At 41.1% G+C, this 25,899-nt stretch overlaps 2 protein-coding genes across 6 annotated transcripts; one reads left to right on the forward strand and one right to left on the reverse strand.

Moving 5' to 3' along the window:
* Nucleotides 1–1,025: 1,025 nt before the first annotated feature.
* On the forward strand, nucleotides 1,026–22,630 carry LOC136449078 (cyclin-dependent kinase-like 2). 4 transcript variants are annotated; one of them, XM_066448889.1, is made up of 14 exons: nucleotides 1,027–1,387; nucleotides 3,354–3,565; nucleotides 10,227–10,421; nucleotides 11,765–11,943; nucleotides 14,352–14,464; nucleotides 15,930–16,069; nucleotides 16,643–16,765; nucleotides 16,988–17,119; nucleotides 17,557–18,053; nucleotides 18,764–18,793; nucleotides 19,343–19,442; nucleotides 19,536–19,740; nucleotides 20,252–20,355; nucleotides 21,012–22,630. In XM_066448889.1, the coding sequence occupies exons 2-14, from the start codon at nucleotides 3,398–3,400 to the stop codon at nucleotides 21,093–21,095; spliced, it is 2,070 nt and encodes a 689-aa protein (XP_066304986.1). In that variant the 5' UTR covers nucleotides 1,027–1,387; nucleotides 3,354–3,397; the 3' UTR covers nucleotides 21,096–22,630. The 4 variants fall into 4 exon arrangements, with proteins under 4 accessions (XP_066304987.1, XP_066304986.1, XP_066304982.1 ...); XM_066448885.1 differs by having other exon boundaries at nucleotides 1,028–2,048; XM_066448888.1 differs by lacking the exon at nucleotides 1,027–1,387 and adding an exon at nucleotides 2,541–2,754.
* Nucleotides 22,361–25,893, reverse strand: LOC136449080 (uncharacterized). Of its 2 annotated transcripts, none has more exons than XM_066448893.1 (3): nucleotides 25,270–25,893; nucleotides 23,706–24,855; nucleotides 22,361–23,227 (listed from the first exon to the last, which is right to left on the reverse strand). In XM_066448893.1, the coding sequence occupies exons 2-3, from the start codon at nucleotides 24,801–24,803 to the stop codon at nucleotides 23,144–23,146; spliced, it is 1,182 nt and encodes a 393-aa protein (XP_066304990.1). In that variant the 5' UTR covers nucleotides 24,804–24,855; nucleotides 25,270–25,893; the 3' UTR covers nucleotides 22,361–23,143. The 2 variants fall into 2 exon arrangements, with proteins under 2 accessions (XP_066304990.1, XP_066304989.1); XM_066448892.1 differs by having other exon boundaries at nucleotides 23,691–24,855.
* Between the last annotated feature and the right edge of the window lie 6 nt (nucleotides 25,894–25,899).

Consider the following 25,899-nt stretch of genomic DNA (forward strand, 5'->3'; position numbering starts at 1 on the left):
AAATGACAACTTAGTCGTATTGGACCTTTTTGGTCAGACGGGACTGCAGGCATTTTTGAACGGCTGGGAGTTAACAGTTTCTGTTAGCGTCAAGCCACATGGATCTCACCTGACCCCGTTAGTACAGTTTTCACCTGAGGGAAAGACGAGACAGGTGAACACGTGATGGTGGGACGGTCCGCACGCCGTTCCGCTCTTACCGTAACTGCTTCTCCTCCCGTTCCTTGTATAGAATCTTGGGACCCGACAGGTAACGTTAAAGTTTGTTAGCGGCTACAAAATGATCAAAGCCGAAAATCTTACATTTTGTCAATGATGGGAAAGACTAAAAAAAAATTCCGCAGTCATCTGCGCATGCAGTAGCGTGTAGAAATATTATGCAGTAACACAACTGTTAACGTAAACGTTGCATGATTACTTATGTTAACGTTAGTATTGTGACGATAATTTTATTCATCTTCGATGGTTTGATTCAAAGTTTAAGTATAACACACGATAGTTGGGAATTGCAGCAAGATATCTTAATCTTTGCATGTATTAGGGACAACTTAGCTCAGGATGTGGACTTTCAACGTAGCCTCCGTTGCAGTCCTTTTCCCCGCGGCGTTTTTTTTTTTTCAATTTTTTTTTTTGGGGGGGGGGGGGGCGCCGCGTATCTGCTTGGGATCTCGTATCCGCCGTGCCCCTGTGTCCGCTATAGACCCTGTATCTGCCGCTGGGGAAGCCAGCGGCAGATACAGGGTCTATAGCGGACACAGGGGCACGGCGGATACAAGATCCCAAGCAGATACGCGCCCCCCCCCCCCCCCCCCAAAAAAAATTGAAAAAAAAAAAAACGCCGCGGGGAAAAGGACTGCAACGGAGGCTATTTCAACGTTGATTTTAAAATGGATAAGCTGTACTTTGAATTATGAACGCAAGGAGTCGCTCCATACAAAGCGCAGGATAACTTTACCAACCGGTAGAACATATCTATGATATTTTTGGCGAGTACATGTTTTTATCATACTGTTTTGTGTTTCTGTTCATTTCTCGTAAATTTTATGTCACAATATTTCGAAACCTCCCATCTGCTTGAAGAACCGCCGGTTGTTTTCCGGCGGGGGTGTAGCCGGCTGTTGTGACGGCGTGTTGTCCGTGGCTACCTCACGTCAGACAACAGGGCGCGCTGAACACGATCTCTCTCCCTCTCCACGCTCACTTCTCTCCAATGGACAACCCGCTAAACTCCAGTCTACTTACCACAGCCAGCTTTCTGTAAATCACGTTTTTAGACAACACAAATCGATCGGCAGCGAAAGTATACAATCGACGGGAGGGTTGTATACAAGGCCCGGCACGTGCATTTGAGAGGGGAACCCAGGATTTATGTATCGCGATCGCCGAGGTATTTTTTTAACACAATATCCCCCGCTGTAATGATTAGCTGAGCTTGTTTATTATTTGAAGATCAACATTGATCTGAGCTCCAATCCCCGGAGATCTTTAACTGGTAGGGTTTCTGGGGAGAAGAAAAGAAAGGACATTTCGGTGACTGCTTGGTGGAATTTTTGGTCGGGTCAAGATTTTTGGAAATTCGAACCCGGGATTTCTGGTCAACTTCAACTTGTCAAGCCTGGCTTCAAGGATTTGGCACTTGGGACATCACGGAGTCGTCTTGCAAGTTTCTTGATCTTCGGCCTGTCTTCACCAAACACAGCAATAACAACATTATCTTGAAGAGCTAGACAAGAAGAAGATCGGCCTGTAAGAAGGCGTCCGGGGACATGAGACTGCTTGGAGAAGATTCGAACCCAACATTCCTGATTCGCGGTCTCGTCTAATCTTGTTTGTCGGAGATTCACACACCGGACGAGCTTCTTTATTACTCCCTCCAGCCTTCCCAGACGTAAGGAAGGTTTATACTCCGGTGTTCAGCCGTTTGTTGAGGGGTTTCCAGGGGGATTAGCAGGAGAAAAGCCGCCGTTCTGGTACAGGATTGTGCCGCTTGTTCTTCAGAGCGGGTCGAGAGGCACTCAGCCCGGCCCTCAGACGCTATATCTGGCGAGGTGAGTCGACTTGTAAACTTGCCCTCATTGCCCCAGTCTGTTTATACAGCTAGAGAGAGTGTTCTCCCTGAATTATTAGGCCATATATCACAAATATAAAGGACTCTGGAAGTCATTTTGTAAACCCTTTGGTTCACGCCGTGTTTTCACAGGCTTGCGAAAACATTTTTTGAAACGACTCTGGAGAAAAATGACACCCAGATGCCATCATGATATCCCAACAAGTTGTTGTCTTTCTTTACTTCGATGGGAAGAAATTATCAGATTTATAAGTTTTCCCCCTCACTCGTGACAGTACACTTCTTTAGAGATTTCCATGATTGCAATCAGTGTACATTCCTGTAATCGATTATTTGGTTGTGAATTATTCATATTTATGAAATAGACACCGTAACAATGGAAACCGTCACAAACCTCAACTACCAAACACACCCCTCTGACAAATGTCTGACGCAACAATGTCGTCAAACGCATCAAAAAAGGGAAACCAGGCTGGTGTTTGTGTCGTGTTGTTTCTGAAAATAAGCTGAGTTTATAAACCTTATTGTTTGGAGGTGACAAACGTTTATAAATAAAGCCGCTTGTTGAGCAAGTTTGTGTGTCCAGTACACAATGGAGAAAATCGGCCTCTTCAAACATACAGTCAACAACCGTCTGCCTCTGGTAGTTTGTTGAGCAAAGTGTGACCACAAGAGGAGCCAAGTCTGTAAGGAACTTTCACTCTTCGCCTTTCTTAAGCGCCTGTGGTCTTACAGGTGCAGACAGGTGTTAGAATCGAGCCATTTCTGGGACAGGTAACAGGTGCTTGTTACCTGTCGACTCGCGCGGCCATTTTGAGGGGGTGAAGCCAGGCTGATCAGGTTACCAAGTTACTGTACACAAAATGTGCGCCTTGCATGCCTGCTTCTTAAAAGATTCCCTCTCGAGAAATCTCAGGATTTTCTCAGGAATTCTTACCGGTAACAGCAAACTTCAATGTTTGTAGCTCTCCAGTCTTCTAACTTTACAAGTCAGACAGTTCTAGAATGACAGGTGTGTTTGTATGCAAGTGAGGTAAGTAGGAATGTGTCTTAACAAGCTGTGTTATGGGCTGGAACCTTGGCAACCTTAAGGCTGTCTTAAGTTAGTTCACACCCTAAGATTATAGCCTGTGCTATTTTAATCACCTTAAACAAATTACTGTCAGCAATAACAATGCATTCCTCTGGATTTAAAACCTTTATGATATGCGTAAGTCAACCCACAAAAAGATTGAATCTAATGAAAACAAACATGCATAATGTATATTTTCTTCTTTTCCCGTAGACCTTAGCATGGCTCTGAGGTGACGATACCAGGATTTTGCTGCAATGGAAAAGTATGAGAACTTGGGGCTTGTGGGGGAGGGCAGCTACGGCATGGTCATGAAATGCAGACATAAAGACACTGGGCAGCTGGTGGCCATCAAGAAATTCTTAGAAAGCGAAGACGACAAAATGGTGAAAAAAATCGCCATGAGGGAGGTTAGAATGCTAAAGGTAAGTAACAACGTTAACGTTAAGTTCTCAGGCCAAAAATCAACTTGCAGGAACACGGGTGTTCATACAAATTTTACGGAATGCATACAAGTTTTATGAAATACAAATTTTTTCGGAATTCATACAATTTCCACTACTAAGAGATATACAAATTTTACAAAATTTATACAATACACTACTAAGATACATACGAATCTTACGGAAGCTTTTTCAGGATATATACGATCTTTACTATTAGTAAAACTCTTATGATTCCTTAAAATTTGTATGAATGCCTAAATGCACCCCTGGAACAGTTAATGAATGCTTGTGTTGGTGTGGACTTGTGTTTGTTTAGCTAAGCCTTTAGTCCCAAAGGTCTGAACAGTGTGGAAAGGAGTTGTCAAAGAGTCCCACATTAGAGCTGATATTTACAAGCACCTACATATCCCCAGGCTAATTCCAACACATTACCCTGTACAACATGTTATGGAGTAAAGGAAGAAACGGGCACAGTGCGCCAGGTAACCTGGTAGGTGGCGTCTCATTGGATGTGGTGTCGCGTTGGCGTAACGGTAATGGTATTTGGCTCAGAACCCAGAGGTTCTGGGTTCAAATCCCTTGACATGTTCCGTTGACGTTGTGTCCGCACTTACCACAAATTTCCTCACTTCGCTCATGTGTAAACGAGTACCTGACTTTGGTTGAGTACATCCCTCTGATAGGACGTTTATTGAAGGTCCTGTGTTTGAGGAGAGCCATACCTCGAGCTGGTTAAAGAATCCACCACTCTTATGTAGCAAGGAGGTTTTTCCTTGTATATAGAAAAGAGTGGGAGTCCTTCCTGGTGTGAGAGGATCAATTAAATCCGGATATGCAGCTTGTACTGTTCAGGACAAAGCTGATGTGTTATGCCATGAGGCAGTTTACCGGGTATACAATACAAATGTGATACATACACCAGCAAATTACCAGAAATTTTGCATACAATTTAGTGTAATTAGCTGGCAAGGGCCAAAGGTTGCAACAACAAAAATTCTTTTTCCCAGGGTGATATATTTCGTTTCTAGTCTGGGCACATTGAAAGCGATGAACAGTATGTAGTGAATATAATTACAATTCATCAAAGTTTCATTATAAATCATTACAACAAGCAATAAGACAAAATGATTGACAGCCATAACAGAAAGCAGACTCATACAAATTCATTTCTTTATGATCTAGAGAAAACTGTAGCATATTATGTTAGCTTACGACTCTTTTCAGTCAATGGAATTATTCGGATATCTTTGCAAAAGCCCTTGTAGCCTATTTTCCAAAGTGTTTGTGTGCAAGATGGTATACAAGGGAAGGTGATACCACTGTAAGATTGCTTTTACGATTATGTATACACAACCAGGACACTGCAAAGGGCCAGTCCTTCCTTTCTTGGCATAAACACTCTTTTATGAACTGTTATCTTGACCATAAAGCACTCGAGAACCGCGTAAACTCCATCTTTTGGAGCTGTTTACAAAACTCGCCGGGTCATTGTGGCATTGTATGAGGAAGTCATGCAATCTTACCCATAACAACAGACGAATCATGGTGCTCAATCTGATAAATTATCCCTCCCCAAACAAGGCATTGTCATATCTGTGTGCTGCCGGGACAGAAGAACCCCACACGACGCTATCTTATCAGGAATCGAAAACGGTAAAGCCAGACTATGGAGTAGGAGGCCAGTTGTTTACCCCGGTTTAAGACTGGACATAATGGAGTGGTTTGGTTGCCCGGTAAAGGTGGGTGGGGGGCAGTGGGGCGTAAAATCAGGTGTGAAAATGGTCAACCTTATCTCGATCTTCTGGGCCCATCCAGGACTCACAGACTCCATCAGACAATTGTTTTTTAGCGTGATCCCACAATTTGTATGCTCACTAGTACGGGTATATAATTATAAGAATAAAGATAATACGTGAAGCCATCAAAACGTATATTTACGATTACAGGTAGTATTGAAGCCCATAGCAGCATAAGCTACTATGGGTGTCACTTCAGATTGATGGAGTTACTTAGTGATAATCACTCAACTGTCTATTGCCTGATTACTGTATACTATAAATCTGTCACCAGCATTATTAATATCATGTGCATGATTTTGATAAACAGAATTAACCATATAGTCTTTAGCTTCCTATTTTGTTATATCTTGGTAAAAATCTTATTCACAGCTTATGTGCCAGCTTTGCCATGAAATGCGGTACAGATAAAAAGTTAAGAGGCAGTACAACAATTGTAAACTTGTATGAAATGCACTTTTCTAGCTAATTCTAACCACTGAAGTGTACAAAGTGGTAAAAAACAGTGCTCTGTTTGTTTGTGTTGTATACCCGGTATGGCGTAACACACCAGAATTTACTCAACTGTACAATCTGCATATCCTTACAGATTTATTTGATCCACTCACACCAGGAAAGACCCCTACTCTTTTCAATAAGTAGGATGGGTTCTTATACCTGCCAGAGGTGTGACTCTCCTCAAACACGGGACTTCCATTAAATTTAAACATCCTTTACGAGGGACATCCCTAACTTAATCTAGGTACCCATTTTCACCTGAGTGAAGTGAGGAAATTTGTGTTAAGCCTTTCGAATTCCCAAGGGCACAATATCAACGGGGATTCTGGGTTCTGGGCAAAATGCCCTGCCATAACACCACCACGATGCCACAGTTGCCTGATTAAAAAGCATACCATTTGATACTTTTTTTAAAGAACTATAATTGTATGCACACAATCTCTAGGGGTTTGTCTTGACAGAACTATCACTCGTTAAAATTCTGTCACATCAAAAGTCTGTTTAATCTGTTATTAAGCTGCAATCTCTCCAAGATACCAAGAGATTTAGCCTCCCTCCTCTTGGGAAATTTCCCAAGTACTTACTGAAAACAGAGGAAAAGATATCGAAAGTGATACATTACTATGTGACATTGTGTCCATGGCAGGTCATAAATTATTCAATGAATTTTTCTAGATGATTGGCAGCATGAATTTGTGAGGGCTAATGTATATGATGAAAGCTTTCTATTCATACGTGATATATTAGCAGAAGAAGTTGTAAATTCTACCCTAAGCCTTCAGAAGTGGCTTGAAATATTCTATAGCAAAATATATATATATTTATATATATATACATATATATATACCGGTATATATATATATATTATATAATTCATAATACAGTGCCTCTGTTCTTTTAGCTTGCCAAATGGCAGATTTTGTACAATTTTTTTCTGTAATCTCAAAGTCAACATTTTTCATGCAAAGTCCAACATGCAGGGAGATATTTTGAGCCCAGATATTGGTACTAGTTATAGTCAATGGTGACAAAGGATTAACATTTGTTATTACAAGAAATTAAAGAACATACTATTAGGAGATTAAAGGATGAATAGTAAAATGCACTCCTACAAATTGATAATAGTTATAATTACTGATATTAGATTACTTCGTGTTCTTATTTTTAGACACTTTGTTACAGTCGGATGCGGAATTGGCCCTCTGAGACATAAATGTCAATAAAATCTTAATTTACTATTCATGACAAATGGTCAATTGTACAACAATACTAGTACTCAATTCCAAAAGTAAAATATCTGTAATCCAACAATTACTATCATAATTATAGTTAAGCTCATATTCTTGATGTAAACCTTTTCAAATGGGCAGTGTTATATGCAGGTGCAGCATACTAGTAATAAACATGACTTCAACTTCTAACACTGGAAGTGGTGATTGAAATTCAAGCCACAGAATCTTCAATTTGGAGGCTCTACCTACTTTGTCTTCCTTTTCCATTCAGTCTTCCAATTTAAAAGAACAGTTACTTATTACAATCTCAATTTACTCTTTTAATGCAGGTGTTGATAAAACGGTCTATTTTTCTATTGTTCTGGCGGAACCTATGTTGCCTAGTGTTAGCCTGCTTATGTCTAACAGCTCTTTTGTTGTCCTCGCAATCAATGGGGGTCGGTTTCCAGCTGTTAAGAAAGAAAGGTCCTTCTAAAGACGCAGCGAGCTGAGTAATGCTCGCAGGGGCATCTTTGTCGTGCGCTCAGCCGTGGCCTCCTGTTGATTTCACGGAAGTGATCGCTAATGGTTCTGATTGTATTCCACGGATCAATTAAGTTCTAATCTTCAATCTTATTGACGTAAACTAACCTAGAAGAATAGAATGGTGCAAAACACTCAAAGTGTTTATACATTTCTGTGTCTGTATTATTGTCGGTACTATTTGTCAGTCTTATGAATCAAAAACTATATTGCAGTAAACAGAGATTGATATGTATTCAGAGCCATATATCAAGTACAGTAATAAGTTTCAATCATCTACAGTTATTAAACATTTTATGTGTGATGGATTGTAGACGTCAACGCAAACAAACCCACAAAGGGATTTTGAATTGTGACTGGCCTAATCTAACTGTCACATTAACCTAAGTAGGAATACACATTTGTAGCCATTATTATTAGTAAATCTAATGGCCCATTATTCATATTTGAGAGTGTTTGTTGTTCGGATTGTTTATGTATTGCTATGCTGAATAGCCCTGATTTGTTATCGGACACTTGACACATAAGAAGTTGATGAAACTCTTTGAAGGAACCTTTCTAAGCCACAAGGATAAGAAAGAAAGGGACATTGACTTGCGCTTGTAATCCTAAACCTCTTTCTACACCTTTGTGCCGGATACGCAGTCCCGTGTTTGTGTGGGGTTGACCCTCGCCCTGGTTGGTTACCTGTACGGTTCCCGTTACCGACTTGAGTCGACCTTCCTTCACAACAGCAACAGCCCATGTTCTATCTGCTAAAGAGGGTAACGAAGCATCTTCTGAAAGCTATGTTCAAAACAGGTTGAATATTATGAACAAGAAGTATTTGGCATTTTGTCTGTGGTATCGTCCAACCCTTGATAGTGAAGTCAAGTAAGGTACCAAACTTTACTTGATCAAATAAAGATTGCAGGTGTGCACTTTGGGAAATGTAAATAAAAGAGAGGTGTGCATGCAGCTTGCATGTAAGCAAATATGCAGTAATCTCATACTCTTGAGTCATAGTAGCCTTGGACAGAGCATGTTTTTACTCATGATCAGTTGAGTAAATGGTCAGTTTTGTTTAAGTTATGTAGTATCATGCCATGTAAGTTTTTCGTAAATGTGTTTTCATGTTCTGCAGGGCTCAAAATCAATTTTTTGGAACAGGTGTACTGGTGTCTGGTGCACAAGTAATATGTCAAAGTTATATTGAGGATTAAATTGATTTTCCTGATACTCAAATTTCAAGAATATCTGTACAAACTAGCTCGTGTGTGTAGCACCTTTACCCAATAGCCTACAAAAATATCTACTAGTAGGTACACTTGTCAAAAATTAGGTGCACAGCTCCAATTTTGGGTATACAAAAGTGCACATGCACCCAGTATTTCAAGCCCTGTTCTGTAAATAGATTCATGAGGTTGATACATGAAGATTACTATATATACAAATGTACAAGTTCTTTACCACACAACCCTTTAGGTATAGGTAACTCAGCTGAAGAAGGTTAAGCTGAAGAGATACCAAAACGTTCACTGATAGAGAACTTTGGTGTGTGTAGCCAAGAACTCAATTAGCAGTGTTTACATGTTGCAGCATGCCGGCGGTTCGACTTGTTTGAAGGTTTAGCACACGACACTGGCAGCATGGATTCAAAGGTTAACAATGTTTGGCATACCGGTACCATGTTTGTACAAAGTCTTATCTACATAACGTTATATATATATACACAACCTAGGTCATTACTTTACCTGTGGACCTACCACCAGTTTAGTAAACTAAGTTCTTTAATTGAACTTCACTTCAAGAACAGAGACGTGACATATTAAAGTTTGTCATAATTTTATCCTTTGTCATAAAGGTCCATGTATTTTCTTTTCTGTACATAATTAGATTATCATGGTTTCATCCGTAAAACTTTCAAGAACGATAGTGTCTGACCTGAAGACAGGATCCTTGATGTTTCTCAGCATTGACAGCTGTTAGTTTTCATTGCCAGATTCTTGCGTGAAAGGTTGAATGCTTCGAGACAAGTTTACATCACGCAAGTGGCCTTTGAACTTCTGCGTTGCCATGGATACCACGACAACATACCGCATGGATGATAACCTCGTGTTTGCGCCGGTTTTCTGGGTCAGGAGAGCCTACGTGCTTGAATGACCGTGTACAAGAAAAGTCCACAGAAATCTGACATCTTTTCATGGGAATGTAAATGAGTTTAACATTGTCCGAGTTTGCATGGATGTCAGTAGTATTGTACGTAGTGTATTTAACCACACAGGGAACTTGTCCATGAGTCAATAAGGGTTACAATTATATGGCCATTCTGGACAAGGGAATAAAGAACTAAACTTGTATGTACTTAGGCAAGCAAGTCTAGGCTGGCAGCCGAACATAATGATGATTTACATTCTAGAATTTCTGAAGAAAGCAATGCATAAATGCAAAAACGTTGAATTGGTCTTTCTTTTTATGTTGTATGCAATTGGCAAAATTGTATTCTTGAAATCATATTACAGTCAATGTGATATTACTGAATTTCTAGGTCTTTTTTAATCGTTTTGTTACTAGTAATCATGAATTATAACAGTGAGTGGTCTTCTTTTCCAGCAACTACGGCATGAAAACCTGGTGAATTTGATAGAAGTATTCCGAAGAAAGAAGAGACTATATCTAGTATTTGAATTCGTGGACCACACGGTTCTAGACGATCTAGAACGATATCCAAATGGACTGAACGAAACTCACGCCAAGCGGATATTGTGGCAGGTGTTGAAAGGAACGGAATTCTGCCATAATCACAACGTAAGTTACCTTTCTCTTGTTACCATAGCAACTGATGGGAAGCATTTGTTACCTAGCAACTGATGGAAGAAACCATTATTGGAGGGGAGTTACTGCAATTTGATTTATTTTGAACACTGAAAAACACTGTAGTAACAGAATAGAGTCTCTTCTCTATTTTCAATCTTGAAAAAAGAACTACACAGCTGTATAATTTGTACACAGGGAGGAAATGTAGATGGCATTATCCAATTTTGCTGGACATCCGGCTATTACTAGTATTAGCTACCAGGGTGTCTTCTGAAGACCAAAGAAATTAGATGCCCTCCTTTTGCAGGGGACACCCACATATATACATGTAGCTAGAGGACACCTGTTTCCCTGGTAATTTAACATACGCAGCACTGATGTGTTTCACACACAGACACCATCATTTTTTTTCCCTCGTGTCAGACACTGGAACATCATGTAAATTGATTGACAGGCAAAACTACCAGGTAATTGTTAACCCATAGAGCCCATTGGGGAACTCTAGTCCCCCCCCCTTCATTTTTGGAAGCTCCGTTTATAAATTGTAGCTAAGCTTTCAAACACTCTCATGTAGATATCAGTTGGTTACTAGGTTCACAAGTACCTAACACTTACTGGGGGGTACAGTCTATCTGGTAGACGTTTGTCAAACATGTCAGTCTATAGAATTTCTGTTGTCTCATATCTTCTCACTGTTTGCCTGGGTAGTAGTGTTTGCACTTCAGGTGGGGGAAAGTCAGTAAACTGTCTCTGTTTGCATTTCTCCACATACAAGTGGTTTTTAAACAAAGCGACCTCTGAATAAAGGGGCGTGACCAGTGCATATGGCTTACCTTATATGGTTTTATTGTTAAAGTTTAGTTAAAGAAAGCATTGTAAACCGTTTAAAAAATATCTTTTTGGTAAGATGAGGGATAAAGCTTACTTGGGATTTATGTCTTAGCAGATATGGCTTAGATGGTAGTTTTTGTTACTTTTCATTCCAGCAGCAAGAAAAAAAATAGACATTGATAGCCTACTAACAAACTTAACGCAAAACAAAAGTTTTTGACAAATTCAAAGTTGTGGTGATAAGAATGAGAAACAGTACTAGTCTGGTGGTTTTTTTAGGTGATTTTGTCTGGCTTTCTATTTTGTCCTGTTTTCTTTATGCCGGCCAGCCAAAAATATCATAAAGAAAATTGGACAAAATAGAAAGCCAGACAAAACTCCCTAAAAAATCTTGTCAAAAACCAGATGTAGCCAAACCTCTAGCAGATCTGCTTGGAGAGTATAAGAAACCTAGCTTGCCTCCTGACATGACTTCCAACACATTTCTTTTCTCCCTCCTTTAGATCATTCACAGAGATATCAAACCAGAAAACATCCTAGTTTCCAAGTCAGGGATAGTCAAGCTGTGCGACTTCGGTTTTGCACGGACGTTAGCGGCGCCCGGGGAGGTCTACACGGATTACGTCGCCACAAGATGGTACCGAGCGCCTGAGCTGCTAGTAGGGGACACCAAATATGGCAGGTATGTCAGTTCAGGACCACAACCTGTGTTTCGTAGACGTTTTACAGCACTTTTTTGTTTTCTGATTCCATCCTAAATGAGGTAAAGCCACTTGTCCTTTTATTGACATCGTAACCAATATCAGATGTCCTTTTACAAAAATACAGTCAAACCTCTACAAGCTACTACCTTTTTGGTGGGCTCTAAGATAAGTTTTCCCTTTGACACCAGCATGAAGAATCCTTTCTGTAGTGACCACCTGTCCAGAAAGACCAGATTTTATCGGTCCCCCGAGAGGTCTTCTTGGGCAGGTTTGACTGTAAAAGTTTGCACCTGGAGTTTGTATTTTTTGTTCCCTTGTCCTGACTACATACCGGAAAAAAAAGAATTTCAAAGAACCATGGAGTTAGGCCTTTCATGTGCCACTGTGTCTATGGCATTGAAGGGAAGTGATATTCCTCAAAGAGCAGTGAGCCATTGTAGAATGGTTTGATGGTTTTAAAAAGAAATGTGTGTGCTGGTTTTCCAAAATGATGTAAAATGAAAATGTATCATTAATTATTAAGCCCTTAATGTTTAATGTTATCTAGTAGCTTTGCGTTATTGGGTAAAAATTCTGTGACAACAACCATTCAGACTCTGTGTATATCTGTTGATTTCACCTTTGTGCCACTTTTGTGCACTTCTACTATCATGATTTTAAACAGATTTGACAGGAATCCAGACTTTCAGCTTTCCCCGTGATTTCCTCAATTGTCCCCTAATCCTTTCCCTTTTAGACGTTGCTAAGCCAAACATATTCCAGCCACATCACATCGTTAGTAAGGTTCATTGGAAATAAAGATTGGGACCTCAATTCTCATCAATGCCCCATTTTCATATATATATTGGCAGCTGGCTCATCACTGGGCATATTGATAAGACTCTAGTCACTGTCTGCTTGGGGAATAGCTGTTAGAGTTGTAGCTGAAGTCCTGTGCTTTTCTTGATCACACAAATTACCAACAGCTTTTTTCTTGCCGTGGGTTTATTAGATTTCCTGTGAAGAGATCATAGTAGTCGGCGCACCCAATAATTTCCCTTGAGGCCGGCCTTTGGGTGTTCATGATCATGAGGATAAAAAGCGAAAATAAAAGATTACCAGTAGCTGTAATGCAGATAACTAAATTTAGCAAACATCTGATTTTGGGGTACTGAAGCACTTTTCCCAGCCTGTAAACATGCTCAAATGCCCCCTGGGATCATTCCTCAAAGACCTGACGTTCATACCAGGCTACATAAATGTGGATTCACTAAGGCACTGGATCGATCCCAATTCGCAGAGCCCGGTATGAACGGTCCGAATCGGCTCCAAGGGAGCGGATTGAGCTGGATCCACAGAATCTGCTTGATCCAGGGGTGGTTCCATTTGGCAGATCGAATCAGGATCAAAGCCATGCTTGGCAAATCCAGATTCGCCAAGCCTGGTATCAAGGGGAGAAGACAGTTTCGGCTCAGTGGTCTCAGTTCTTTGAAATGGAGAAGTGAATCATGACTGATGTGGAGGAATAAGCCCCAAGGGTATTCTCAATTGAAGATGTGATTGATAGAGCGAGATGATTCATCTTCAAAACGAAAATCAAGCCTCTTTCCAGGCTCAGATTTGTAGTTTTGATGATGAAAACATGAGACAAGTCACTATCTGTGATCTATTACACTGTGCTTTGGTTAGGCAGTTGTCAAAGTGACTCCGGGAACAAACAAAAATGTGATTTAGATTTAGAAGCTTAGTCAGTACAACTAACATCCCAAAATATGACGTGCAAGATCAGATTATGTTGCATTGAAACCTGTGAAGGCAAGAATTTTGTCTTTTGGATTAAAATTCATACAGTGTTTATGATTTATATCTCTACTGAAAATCTAATTTTTACCTAGGGACATCTTGGTGGATGGGATCTAATGATATCACAAAATGAGTTCCTATAACTTACTTACTGTTTCTACAATATTGTATTACTAGCCTGGAGCACAGTCTTGTTTAATAAGCTCGAGTCGCTTCGTTGGCTGAGTATTGACTTCGGAAGCGAACTCAAGCTGATTAGAACAAGGCTGGACTCCAGGCTACAATAATCCGACCACACATGGTACAGTATGATCTAATACCGGTACTACTGGTGTCTTTAATTACCTCTGCCAGAAGGTTATGTTTTCGGTTTTGCCATTCATATGGTGGAGTGGCTGTGGTCGCATGTGTGTTTACAAGTATGTTAACAGCATAACTCAAAAAGCTGTGTATGGATCTTCATGATATTTGGTAGGTGGGTAGGGGTCAAGTTCGATAATGGGCCTCCTAGCGGCTTCCAATGGTACTGCGGCGTAAGTTCAAAGCTTGACTTCAAATTTTCTGGTACTAGTTTTAAATGTCGTGAACTCTGTTGCGTCCACAGGGCTGTTGACATCTGGGCGGTTGGATGTCTATTAGCAGAGATGTTGACTGGAGAGCCTCTGTTTCCAGGGGACTCTGATATCGACCAACTTTACCACATCACCAAGTGTTTAGGTACGGGCTGAGGATTTTTCTCTTACTTTGTTCTCTCTCTTTCTATAGATGACTTCAAAATTTCAAACAACAAAGGTGAAATTGATTTTTCTGAGACTTAAATTTTAAGAATATTCTGTATACTAGTGCAATAGCACCCAATAGCCTACAAAAATATCCAGGTGCACTGGTGCACCCACAGTCAAAAATTTGGTGCACAGCTCCAATTTTCGTTGCAGAAAAGTACACATATGCATGCACCCAGAATTTCCAGCTCTGTCTCTAGTGACAGAGGACCAAATTATACTCAAATGCAGTCAATACATCACGGTCTGGTTAATTACCTCCTGAAGATGGTAATTCACCCCGACGCAAGCAGACTAAAAATGCTCCAAGTATATATATATCCACGTCTTGATGGCTGCGTTGATCTCGTTACAATGTAAATCAGACGTATCGCTGTCATATTGACGTCACGTTGCGAGTCATGATCTACGGGCAGCTGTTTTTAGCACGTCTGATCGACGTCGTCGCTTCTGAAAGCCCTTTGTGAGCTAATGAAAGGCAGAGTGGCAGCTGCTGTCACAACAAGAATGATGAAAAAAATATGTACATTCAAGCACTAAATCAGGACTATCAGTCCTCATTCATGAATGTTTAAAGAGACTGTTAACAAAATGAGTTTCAACCATGAGCTCCTTGTATGGCGTTGTTGTGCCATCTGGAAGATAGAATAGAATAGTATAGTTTCTCTGTTGTGAATTAGGTACAAAATTATATAGCTGGGGTACTAACTATGGGTAGGTTTTGTGGTAAGATGTTACAAATTATGTACTAAAATGCAGGGCTGTCTCCAGCTTTGATTTTTTGGGAGCCCTTGCTGTTAATTTTCGTTATTAAATCTCTTCATCATTTCTTGTGATGAAGTTAAGATTTTTTTCGACTGATCAGGTGAAATTTTTCTCCGTCCCAACAAGCAAATTTCCGTCGCAGAACAGAGGGACAGGCCTGCTGAATTGATAATTTTCGAAACTGTACTTTTTACCTTTGGCAAATGCGTATAAGACATTTCCATATGAAACCCATCAACACATACATTATGTATCTGTATGTAGAAAACTTAACTTAGGCCACACCAATTTAATTTCTTGGTCAACGGATTTTTATTTTCCCCCCAAAAAAAAATTTAGAAAAAAAAATCATGAAAACAGAAGGCTGGGCCTTTTAAAAAGATTTTCTAAATTTTTTTTTGAAAAATGCCCCAGTGGTGAAAAGTGGTCACTAGTGGTGAATAAAGTTGAAATTTGACATATCATGACTTAAAAGTTTCAAAATATATCATTTTCGATTTCTTATTCTCGACCTAAAAGTGCCACAGACTGAGAAATCTCAGCGGTTACAATAAACACCACCTAGCAGGGACAGCACAAACTGCAGGTGAAAATTCATAAAGCTCAAGACTTGATTGGTCTGTTTCTCTCCCCAGGAAACTTGACCCAGAGACACAGAGAGATTTTCCACAAGAACCCCCTCTTCGTAGGAATGAGATTACCAGAGGTCAAGGACGTAGACCCTGTGGAAAAGAAGTTTCCCAAGGTCAATCCCATGGCCGTGGACCTCATGAAGGTGAGGATATCTCATGTTCTTCAGTCAAAGTCAAAGGATCTTTCTTAGCATTTAGCAGACAGTCAAGACAACAGTCTGATCATGAATTACAGCTGATTCAGACAACATTGATTAAAAAATATGCATAATTTTCAAGAGAAACGACTTAAAGATAACTCAAAACAATAATTCATTATTATTGGAATGGGCAGAGCACTTTGGACTAATGCTTCTGACCATTTACAGCTTAAAGGTACATCCAATATTTTCTGAAACACTTCTCTGTTACACAACAGATCATAAGGGGTTTTTCATTCTTCGTTGAAAATGTGACAAATCTCAAGATTTATTTTTAAAAATCTCAAGATTTTGTGCTAAACCTTGAGATTTTATGAGACAATCTTAAGATTTTATCAGACAATCTTGAGATTTTATCAGACAATCTTGAGATCTCAAAATTTTTCCAAGATGGTTTCAAAGCATCTTAAGATTTTTTCATCGCATCTCGAGATGATAATTACTTCACAGAGGTTTGTGTCCTATTGGCTCTTGTTGTTACAGTTACTGACTTGTTTTCAATCTTCGTGTAATTAGCAATGTCTCCAGCTGGATGCAAATGACCGACCTAGCGGGACCCACCTCCTCAAGCACAAGTACTTCCAGAAGGACAACTTCGCTGAGAAGATTCAGGCTGATCTCAAGTCCAAAATACAGAAGGTACACTGTTTGCTTCTTAAGAACTAGTGTAGCAGAGTATACCCCTTCGAGGTTTGAAATACTATTTTTGGGTTACTTGCAAAAAATCTTACTTGCAATTTGAAAAATCAGCTTGCAATATTATAGTCGGTATGCAACTGCTTTTGCTGAACACACATTTGTATCGTCGCCTGCAAAACTGGTGTGTTACCCTAAACTGAGGGTTATTTTTTTGTCATGTAGGAATACCAGAACAATCCGCTACTCAATAAGGAGGAGTCAGCAGACAGTGGCGAGGGGGACAGGAAAGCCAAGAAGGCCAAAAAGAACAAGGAGAAGGAGAAAGAAAAAGAGAAGGAAAAGGACAAGGAAAAGGTACTATTTGTATTATCTTAATAAGTTTCCTTAAGAAATAAGTTTCTCTTAAATCCATGGAACATTTCGTTTTATCGTTATCAATAAGTAGAAAGATTTTGATGATGCGTCTTGCTTTTTGTTGGCTAATAGCTAGCAGTTTGCAATGGCAGCTTTAGACAAAGATGCAAGAGTCAGAAGAGACCTCTTGTGTCTGTTACTAGTACTGCAATACCATGCTGTACCATGAACAGACTTTTAAAAGTGATTCTCTTGAAAAAGGATGTGTTGTATGAAGGGGGATTAGGATGCATGTCTATGACAATTTGAACAGCAAAGGTAACTTGAGGAACAGAAAGTGAATAATGTTAAGAGAAGTAAAGAGATATCTGCACCCACATTTTCCTCCTTCAGTCCTTCTTAATTCGTCACTAACACAAACAAAATTATTTCTGCAGGACGATCACCAAGACTCCAAAGAAAACAAGGAAAGCAAGACAACAAAGGATACCAGCATCCACGACAAGCCCAAGAAAAAGCTGTCAGAAGGAGAGAAGTTCACCAAGAAAGCGACGCCACCCCCCAAGAAAAACACCCCTCCCCCTCAGAAGTCTACCCCTCCCCCTCACTCCACCGCGGCCTCGACCAAGTCGACGGTCGCCGCGCACACGGAAACGAAAACGGTGACTCAGACTCCCGTGACCAAAGAAGCGTACAGAGTCACGGATAACACGGATGCAGAGAGCGTGGTGACAGTGCACACGGATTCACCGCGCGTGCCCGGACACCACAGCTCCATCCTGACTACGCCCATCCCTCCCATTCCCGGACAAGGCACCAAAATGAGCCATAGTTACGCTGCAAATGTAGCATCCACCCTCCAGGGCCAAGCGTCAATCAACAACTTGAGCATGGGGATGGGTGGGGGGATGTCATCGGGACCACCACCGCTGAGGTAGGCAGTCAAGATACTGTAAATGCAGAAATGTTTGTGGTGGTTTTATGTTCGCGGTTTTCGCGGCAACTGTTTTACCGTGAACTTAAGACCACCACAAACATTTTTGTCCAATACCGTAGCAGTATGCGACTATAGTGATGCCGCAAACTTAAAACCACCGCAAACACCCCATTTCAAACCACTCGCATTAACAGTTATTAGTGATTCTTAAGTCTGTCCTACTCAAACGTCTTTCCATCATCAATGAGTCTGCATTTCAAGTTAGATGGCACTTGAAATTATTATTTTTTCTACATGCATTGTGGTTTGTGATATGGTTTCTTCCCAGGGACAGCCCTATGTTCCAACACCCCTACGTTCCAACACCATTCTATGTCCCAACACCCCTATGTTATTAGGGTTAGGGTCAAGCCGGTATCTCACTGGACTGTGGCATGTTGGCGATATCGCTACAACCAAGCGATTTGACAGAGCGCTGTCTTTTTAGCCATACATTTCGCATGATATTCCCATTAGGGTAACACAAATCTAATTTAGGTCACAGCGAGGTTGCCACCTTGCTACAGTGGGAACATGGAGGTGTAGGAATATAGAAGTGAAGCCTTTTCTCCCTTGTATAGCAAAGCCCAAAACTTACAAAATGGAAGAATCTAAACTTATGTTCTGTTTTTTTGTGTGTTCTGAAACTGTGCTCTTCTCTCACTCAGTGCGTGGATGAGGGATCTGAACAATATGAGGTACATACATGGAAGCTTGAACTCTCTTCTTTCTGTCATGGCTTTGTAGCCTGAGTGTCATCCTGTTTCAGTTCCAGGCTCTACCTTCACCAAAGAGCCTGGAACTGAAACAGGATGACACTCAGGCTAATGGCTTTGGTCTTCGGTTTCCTTACCTTGGTTTTAACTGGTCACATTCTGTTTTCTTTACTGAGTGTGTATTTTTCAGAGACCAACTATGCTAAATCGTTTTGATCTGATTGCATGTCACCTGTTTTGTTTTACTGTTGAAATGTGTAAATGCTGTAGTACTGCTTCTGACTGCTAGGTGGTGCTACCCACTAATATTGAATTTGAACTGAATGCTGTGGTGAAACCTGACTGTCACAATAGCTTTCTTTCTTCCTAACATAAGTACTCATGCCATATTTACTCCTCACTTTACTAACCATGCGTTTTGTACAAAAACAAATCAGTGGTAATATGATTGGGTTTAATATTGATTTTGGGTTGTGTTTTGAATTTGGGTTGTGTTTTGATTTTTCAGCATAATTTTTTGGTTTCTTGCAGAGTAAATGAGAAGAAGAAGTCTCATAATCCATACAAGAAGCCAGCCCAGGCGCCTCCTCCCCCAAACCACCACAGTACGACCATCTCAGGAGGCTCACAGGTGAGAAATAGGTTTACAAATTGTGTAGAAAAGAAAAATAAGGTTGCTATGTTGAAGTGAGGGCAGCAATTAATGTTTTCATTTCATATCCAGGGACCATTCCAAGTGCAGTTTGAGAAAAGCGCTCTTCACGAGAAACGGGAGACCGCGCAGAAGAAGAAGTCCAAGACCGACGATCTTGCCAGTACGAAGCTGGAGAGGGATTACTCCACGTACTCCACTCAGACCACACAGCTTCCACAGCTGAGGGGGACCGACAGCCAGCTGCCACACCTCAAGGGCGCGGAGAGAGCAGAAGGTTTGTTTGTTTTGCATACAAGATAAAACACCACAGTTTTACTAGAGAGCACACTTTGTTTGTATTAGTTTGTATTGCATACCCTGTAAAACACTACATGACGTAACACCTGGTTTGTACTGAAGAGTCCAAGCTGCATATTCGGACAGATTTATTTGATCCGCCCAGGGAATGACCCCTACTCTTTTCGATAAGTGTGGTGGGCTCTTTTATCTGTGGCTCTCCTCAAACACGGAACCTCCATTTAATGTCCCTAACCAATGCTAGGTACTCATTTTCACCTTAGTGAAATTAGGGGATTCATGTAAAGTGCCTTTCCTAAGGGTACGACATCAACGGGACATGTCAGGATTCAAACCCAGGACCTCTGGGTTCTGGGCAACACCCTAGCCCTGCCATCATTCCACCACGAATTGTCTTTGAATATTGTTTACCTTGATGTCTAACCTTCATCAACGTAATGCACAGTTGTTGTTTTTTTAAACTAAGAGTTTTGCTGTATTTTTTGCAGGCAAAACAGCCAAGGAACATAAGAAGGATAAGAGTAAGAAGGTCACCATCCCACACATTGCCAACCTTGACCCGTTCCACTCACAACAAACCTCACATAGCCAGGTAAGGTACTCCAGTCTACGGCTTGTACTAAATGTTTGGACACCCCAGGTTGTGGGCTAACTTGAAAGCACAAGAGGAACAGTGTATAAAACATTAAATTGTTGCTCTCTTGTTGTTTTTTGCTGCACAACCACAAACTTGCATGGCATACTGCCCGATTTCAGCTTTCCTTCCTTCTGGACCGTCTGACCTGGAGACAGGCTGGGCAATAGAGCACTTTTTTTTCCACCATTGCTCAATGGTGGACTATACTTGGTAAATCTAGGTAGAAATGCAATTTGAATCCATCCTCGCAAGCGGCATCCAAAAACGTTTGATGTTTATTTCGATAAAATAGGGTAATCGTGTTATTATGCAGCAAAAGATAGGGTGAAAAATATTTAATCTCCAAGCAGATCTAACGGTGGCAAACCCGTATCCAACTGGCAAAAGGAGTTTTCATAAGTTTGATTCGGTCTTTGCCACCATTAGATCTGCTTGGAGATTAGAAAATATTGTCAGTGATGGTTTACCTGCAGGATAGGTTAAGGTCATTGGGGAGGTCAGGGTGAGGTCTATACAAGTCATTACAACAAGCTTCTGGCACCATTTCATCCTCACCGTTATCTAATGGTTGCGTGGCCAGTTTGTTTTAAAAGCATATCTTGTTCCAACAGCATCGACCATCCTCGGACTCTCCCACTCAGGAAGAGGTCAGTAAAACAGCTGGACACGGAGAATCCAACCTCCCATGGGTGTAAGAACTATGCTGCCCACCCCCGTGGACCAACATGGTGCTGGCTATTTCAACCCAGTGGAATGTTCCATTATGACTTTATGGGTAGAGCACATGATGTACATCAACCTGGAGCTGAAAAAAGTGCTCTTCCCTTAGATTGTTATCTTGAATTATTGCAATTCCGTACAGGAAACACCCTCAGCTGCTATGTACAGATTCTACTGTTCTTTGTGAGAACTCAAAAGGGAAAAGCGTATTGATAATCATGTGTACTCTATGCACAGTAGGATTAAAGCCATGGATTAAGACTCAGTATCTATAATACTTTCTGTTCACATCATTCAGCAATAGCTGTGTGAAGGAGGGGGGTCTTAAAAGTAGTTTATGTATCTAGTGATAGTGAAGAGAGGCAAAGTGGTGTGCATCTTCTGGTAGTTTGCAAAGAAAGTGTGCCAGGGCAAAGTTTAAAAGCCTTTAGATGTCATATTATAACTTGCATCAACCTCTCTTATACTTTTTGATTCCAGAAATAGTCTGCTTAATACTATGGAGTCTGCTTACACTATTCAGCTTCTTTAGGTCTGAAGTCTGCTTATACTATTTAGCTTCATTCTGTACCTTTGTTTTTTTTCTCACAAGAAATATTCACCTTAATGTTCAGATGACTATTAAGTTACTTTGTCATGGCCTTCTCAAAATAGAAATACAATGTATCATCTCAATTACCGTATGTCTTTATCTGTTAATGTGCAGCTGTTTGTTGTTGCAAAATTCTGTCTTTCCTTCCTCAGTTTGTGAGTGCAATGTATCACTTGGCATACCATGCTTTGCACTGCAAGTTAGGCCTAAAAAATGGACAGGTTTGTCAGCTTTTCCTTAGTGCTTTGAAGAATATTGTCAAAGTTGTCACCCCCCCCCCCCCCCCTCCACAAGACAGTGGATGATTCCAACTTGGGTGTTTGTTATTGAATGCCAGGCCAAACTATCATTAGATTAGGGGTGCCACGTCTTTAATTATCTTCACCTCTTTGCAGTGAAATGTTTTTCCAGTCTAACTGTTGCCACAAGGAGATTTTATGAAGGTAGCTATAGTCTAGCATTGTTGTATCGTGTGTGACGTTATATTCCAGTGGTGAAGTATGTACATTATTATATGACAAGCCACCCAGTGGAGAGCATATATATATATATATTTGAACTCCTCTGTTTATGGGTAAGCACTTAAAAAGTTGTGTTCCGTTTGCAATGTATGGTAGTAGTCAAGTCAAAGGATAACTTGAGTCGGACTAAGCCAATCTAGTGTGTATTTGCGCCATTGGTGCCAATATGTACCATACTTTTTATTTACTGTTCCATACTAAAGGTTATATTTTGTATACTGGAAGTAGCACAGTGTTGCAGAAAGAGAGAGAAAGTAGAATGATGTTTTATCACACTTGCCAAGTTTGTGATTTGTGAACTATTATTGAATATATTTGTCGGAGGCAAGCATTTCAGGATTGTATCAAAACCTTTTGCCTCCTATGGAATAAATATGATTAAAATGTGACGTACATATTTGCCTTCTCTTGCCTTGTGTACAAAGTTGCATTTTTGTATGAAAATTGTTGCTCCAGTCCATTCTCATCCCTGCATTTGAACAAATAATTAGCTGAAGCAATTGCAATTCAAATTTCTAGTTAGGCCATGCAGACTAGAATAGCATGATACATGTCACCCTACCACTATGATTTGCTGACCATACCATCTTCATATATAAAGATACAAAAAACGGACGTTCCTGAAAATTCCACTACAATACATAACAATCCGCTAGAGGGCTTCTTAAAATCTGATAATTTTGAAGTCTCGTCAAGAACTAGCCTGACGAATCGCGCTCCTAGTGGCCAGCCGGCCTGTAAACCGCCATCCCCCTGGGGGTCAGTAACCTCCAGCCGAGAGCTTGTGTAAATACAGGCTAGTCAAGAACTAACCACATATCAACTAACCCATCAATGCATTCTTGAGTTATTGTGTTCAAGGACGCCAAAACACACACCAACCCAAAACATAACCTTCTGGCGAAGGTGATTACAGCCGAGTTTCTTGAAATTGGACATTTTCTGGACTAGCTGACCCCGGGCTGGAATGTTCCTTGGAAATGAGCTTTTGCACCTGCAGGACAGAAAGGAGGAAAAAAAAACGAATTTGTAATACATTGTGATAGCCATTTCGACATCAGCATATAGGTATAGGACACTTGATAACTTTGGAACATCATGGATAGCCATTGGATGTCTATAAAACATGTAGCAAGAGCTATTTACCACTCAAACTTCACGGCCGAAGCATGTCCAGAACAGCTCGGAGATATCAAACGGGAAGTTCCGCTGTTGTACAGTAGAAAGCCGCCAAAGGGCCCAAAATCTATTCGTTTCTTCACCTTGCCAACACCTACCAACATACTTAATACCGCAAAGATCCACCCTCAACTTCTCGAGCTATGATGTCCCAAACACACGCGCACAAAAACATAGGTTTCTTGACGAAAAGCAAAGTGGCGTTACAGATACCGATGTAAGACAAGAGGTGAAAGGCGTTTAAAGTAAAGCAACAACTTTTAAAAAAGTCTCTTTACCTGTTTGGGACAGACCTGCTCGAGGTAGCGGCCCAGCCTTACTCCGCTGCCGTCCTCCCTCCCGTCCACCCCACACCCGGTGACCAGCGCGCTCCTGCCCGCCAGCATGGCGAACAAACCTCCGATCCCGACCCCGTGCGTCACCCAGAAGCTTGTGACAGGTCTGTCGGGTAAGACGTAAACATCGTACATCAACCACAGTCCGCGCCACACCGCCACACTCCCCATCCCACTGACGAAGCTGAAAACCATCTCCACTCCCATGCCAACGTAAAAACTCTTCATTCTCCTTACAAAACAGGACGTCGGTGATTCTAAAACAAAGAGAGTTATATAGACGGCGTATCCAATGCCTAAAGAAGTCCATGTAGAACGAGTCAGTTCGGATGGAAAGATGAAGAAGTCCAACAGTTGCCAAGCTCCACGCCAAGTGATTATCACCGTGGAAATAATCACCACCACGGTCAGGACTGCGTCACCGACGAACCTCCACGTTTTGCCCGGTTTGACTCCAAAACGGGTGGTTACCCGAAAGGGTTGTTCGAGAGTGTCGACATTAGTGATCATCGGAGACCCAGCGATGTTACTGACGGCACGAAGAGGGACGAAGACCAAGAGGGAACCTCCGACACACAAGGCTGCGGAGAGGCTGTTCACTCCAGTGAGGTGATCCAGCAAATACCAAACGCCTCTGAACTGGTTTACCACCGCGAAGCCGTAGATGTATATGTACAACCTGTATACGATGTTGAAGAGAACTCTTCGTTCAGCAAAGAGTGATGCCAATCCTTCCTGGAATAGGTTGATAGGAAGAGTAATGGCGAGCCCGATCACAAGCGACACGGTAGCGCTCAGGCCGAAGTTCTCCGGTAGAAGGTACGTGTTGATGAGGTTCCAGGTTCCACGGAAGTACGATACGACTAAAGGAGCGATGACAACGCCATTAATAATGGCGTCAAGACAACGTAGGAGAACGTCTCTGGTGGTTTGACTACTTCGCTCGTTGCTTTCTCTTTCTCGCATCAGCGATTGTACGGGAGTTGTAGTGGATACAGTGACTTGACCATTGCTCGCAGGGGTAGGATGCGACTTGAACTCGCTAGGGATGGACATTCTGGGGCTGCTTTCTGCGCACACAAGGTGGTCTACTGAGGTTTACTGTCATCTGAATAGAACAGAAGATGAAGATCTAGACCAGTTTGTAGTAGAATCTAAATTATCCAAAAAGAGAAAGCTGAACTTTACAGACTGATATAACCTATGTTTCCCTACTTCATGCACCTTGGTAATACAAATGTATACGTCTAATGAGTTTAGACAAACCTTTGATTATGATACACATCTGCTCTTACATCTTTACCATTACAAACCAGCGAGAAGTCGAATTCATCCAGTAGATTATAATGTTTGTATAGCTTGACAATGTATGCACCATACATGTCTTTGTATTCAAATCTATTCTTTTGTTGTGACATGTACTTAACCCAGTAGGTATATATGTAGTACAGTCCCCCATTCATTCATTCATTTAACGGCAATGCTGGCCATAGATAGATAAAACACAATGGAAATAGAGTACCTAACACGTTTGTTATCAAATAGCGTTGATCTGCTCTGCTACTCCTATCTGTAGTGAAAACTGAACATGAAGTCCGTCCAGTCCTTTGTCTCCCGTAGTCGGCAAAACTAGGACACACTCGGCACGTTTCTTCTTCTCAGCCTTTGTTTGCCGGCTTCGCTCAGGTCCAACAAACGTCCAATGCAGCTTACCGCGAGTAAGTTTGAGGATAAAACTGTTTCAGACGATAGGTATAAGTTCGGTAACAAAGGTTTGCCTAAAATGCATCACCCTCCTGTTCTCGTGTGCGCCAAGACGACCGCAGATGATACAGACTACGTCCGTTGACCTCGGCACCTGTCGGTCACATAACGTTATCCCGAGGGGATAACAACATGCAGGTAACACAGGTCAAAGGGCAGCCATTTCCTATAACCACGTGGTGTACGGTCCAGAAACTGGATATACCGGTTTTGATGATGGACTGAATACGATGCGCTTTACAGCCATTAGCTATAGCCGATTCAAATGATGTACTAGTATTGTACAATTCATTGTGCTGCTTTGGTGATGTACTGGGTCGAAAGAGATTATGAAACTCTGTTTTTTTGCGAAGTAAAAGGTCGATAGAAATGACAAAACTGCTGTTTT

This window comes from Branchiostoma lanceolatum, chromosome 14 (genome assembly GCF_035083965.1).
Source record: "Branchiostoma lanceolatum isolate klBraLanc5 chromosome 14, klBraLanc5.hap2, whole genome shotgun sequence".
Taxonomy (NCBI): domain Eukaryota; kingdom Metazoa; phylum Chordata; class Leptocardii; order Amphioxiformes; family Branchiostomatidae; genus Branchiostoma; species Branchiostoma lanceolatum.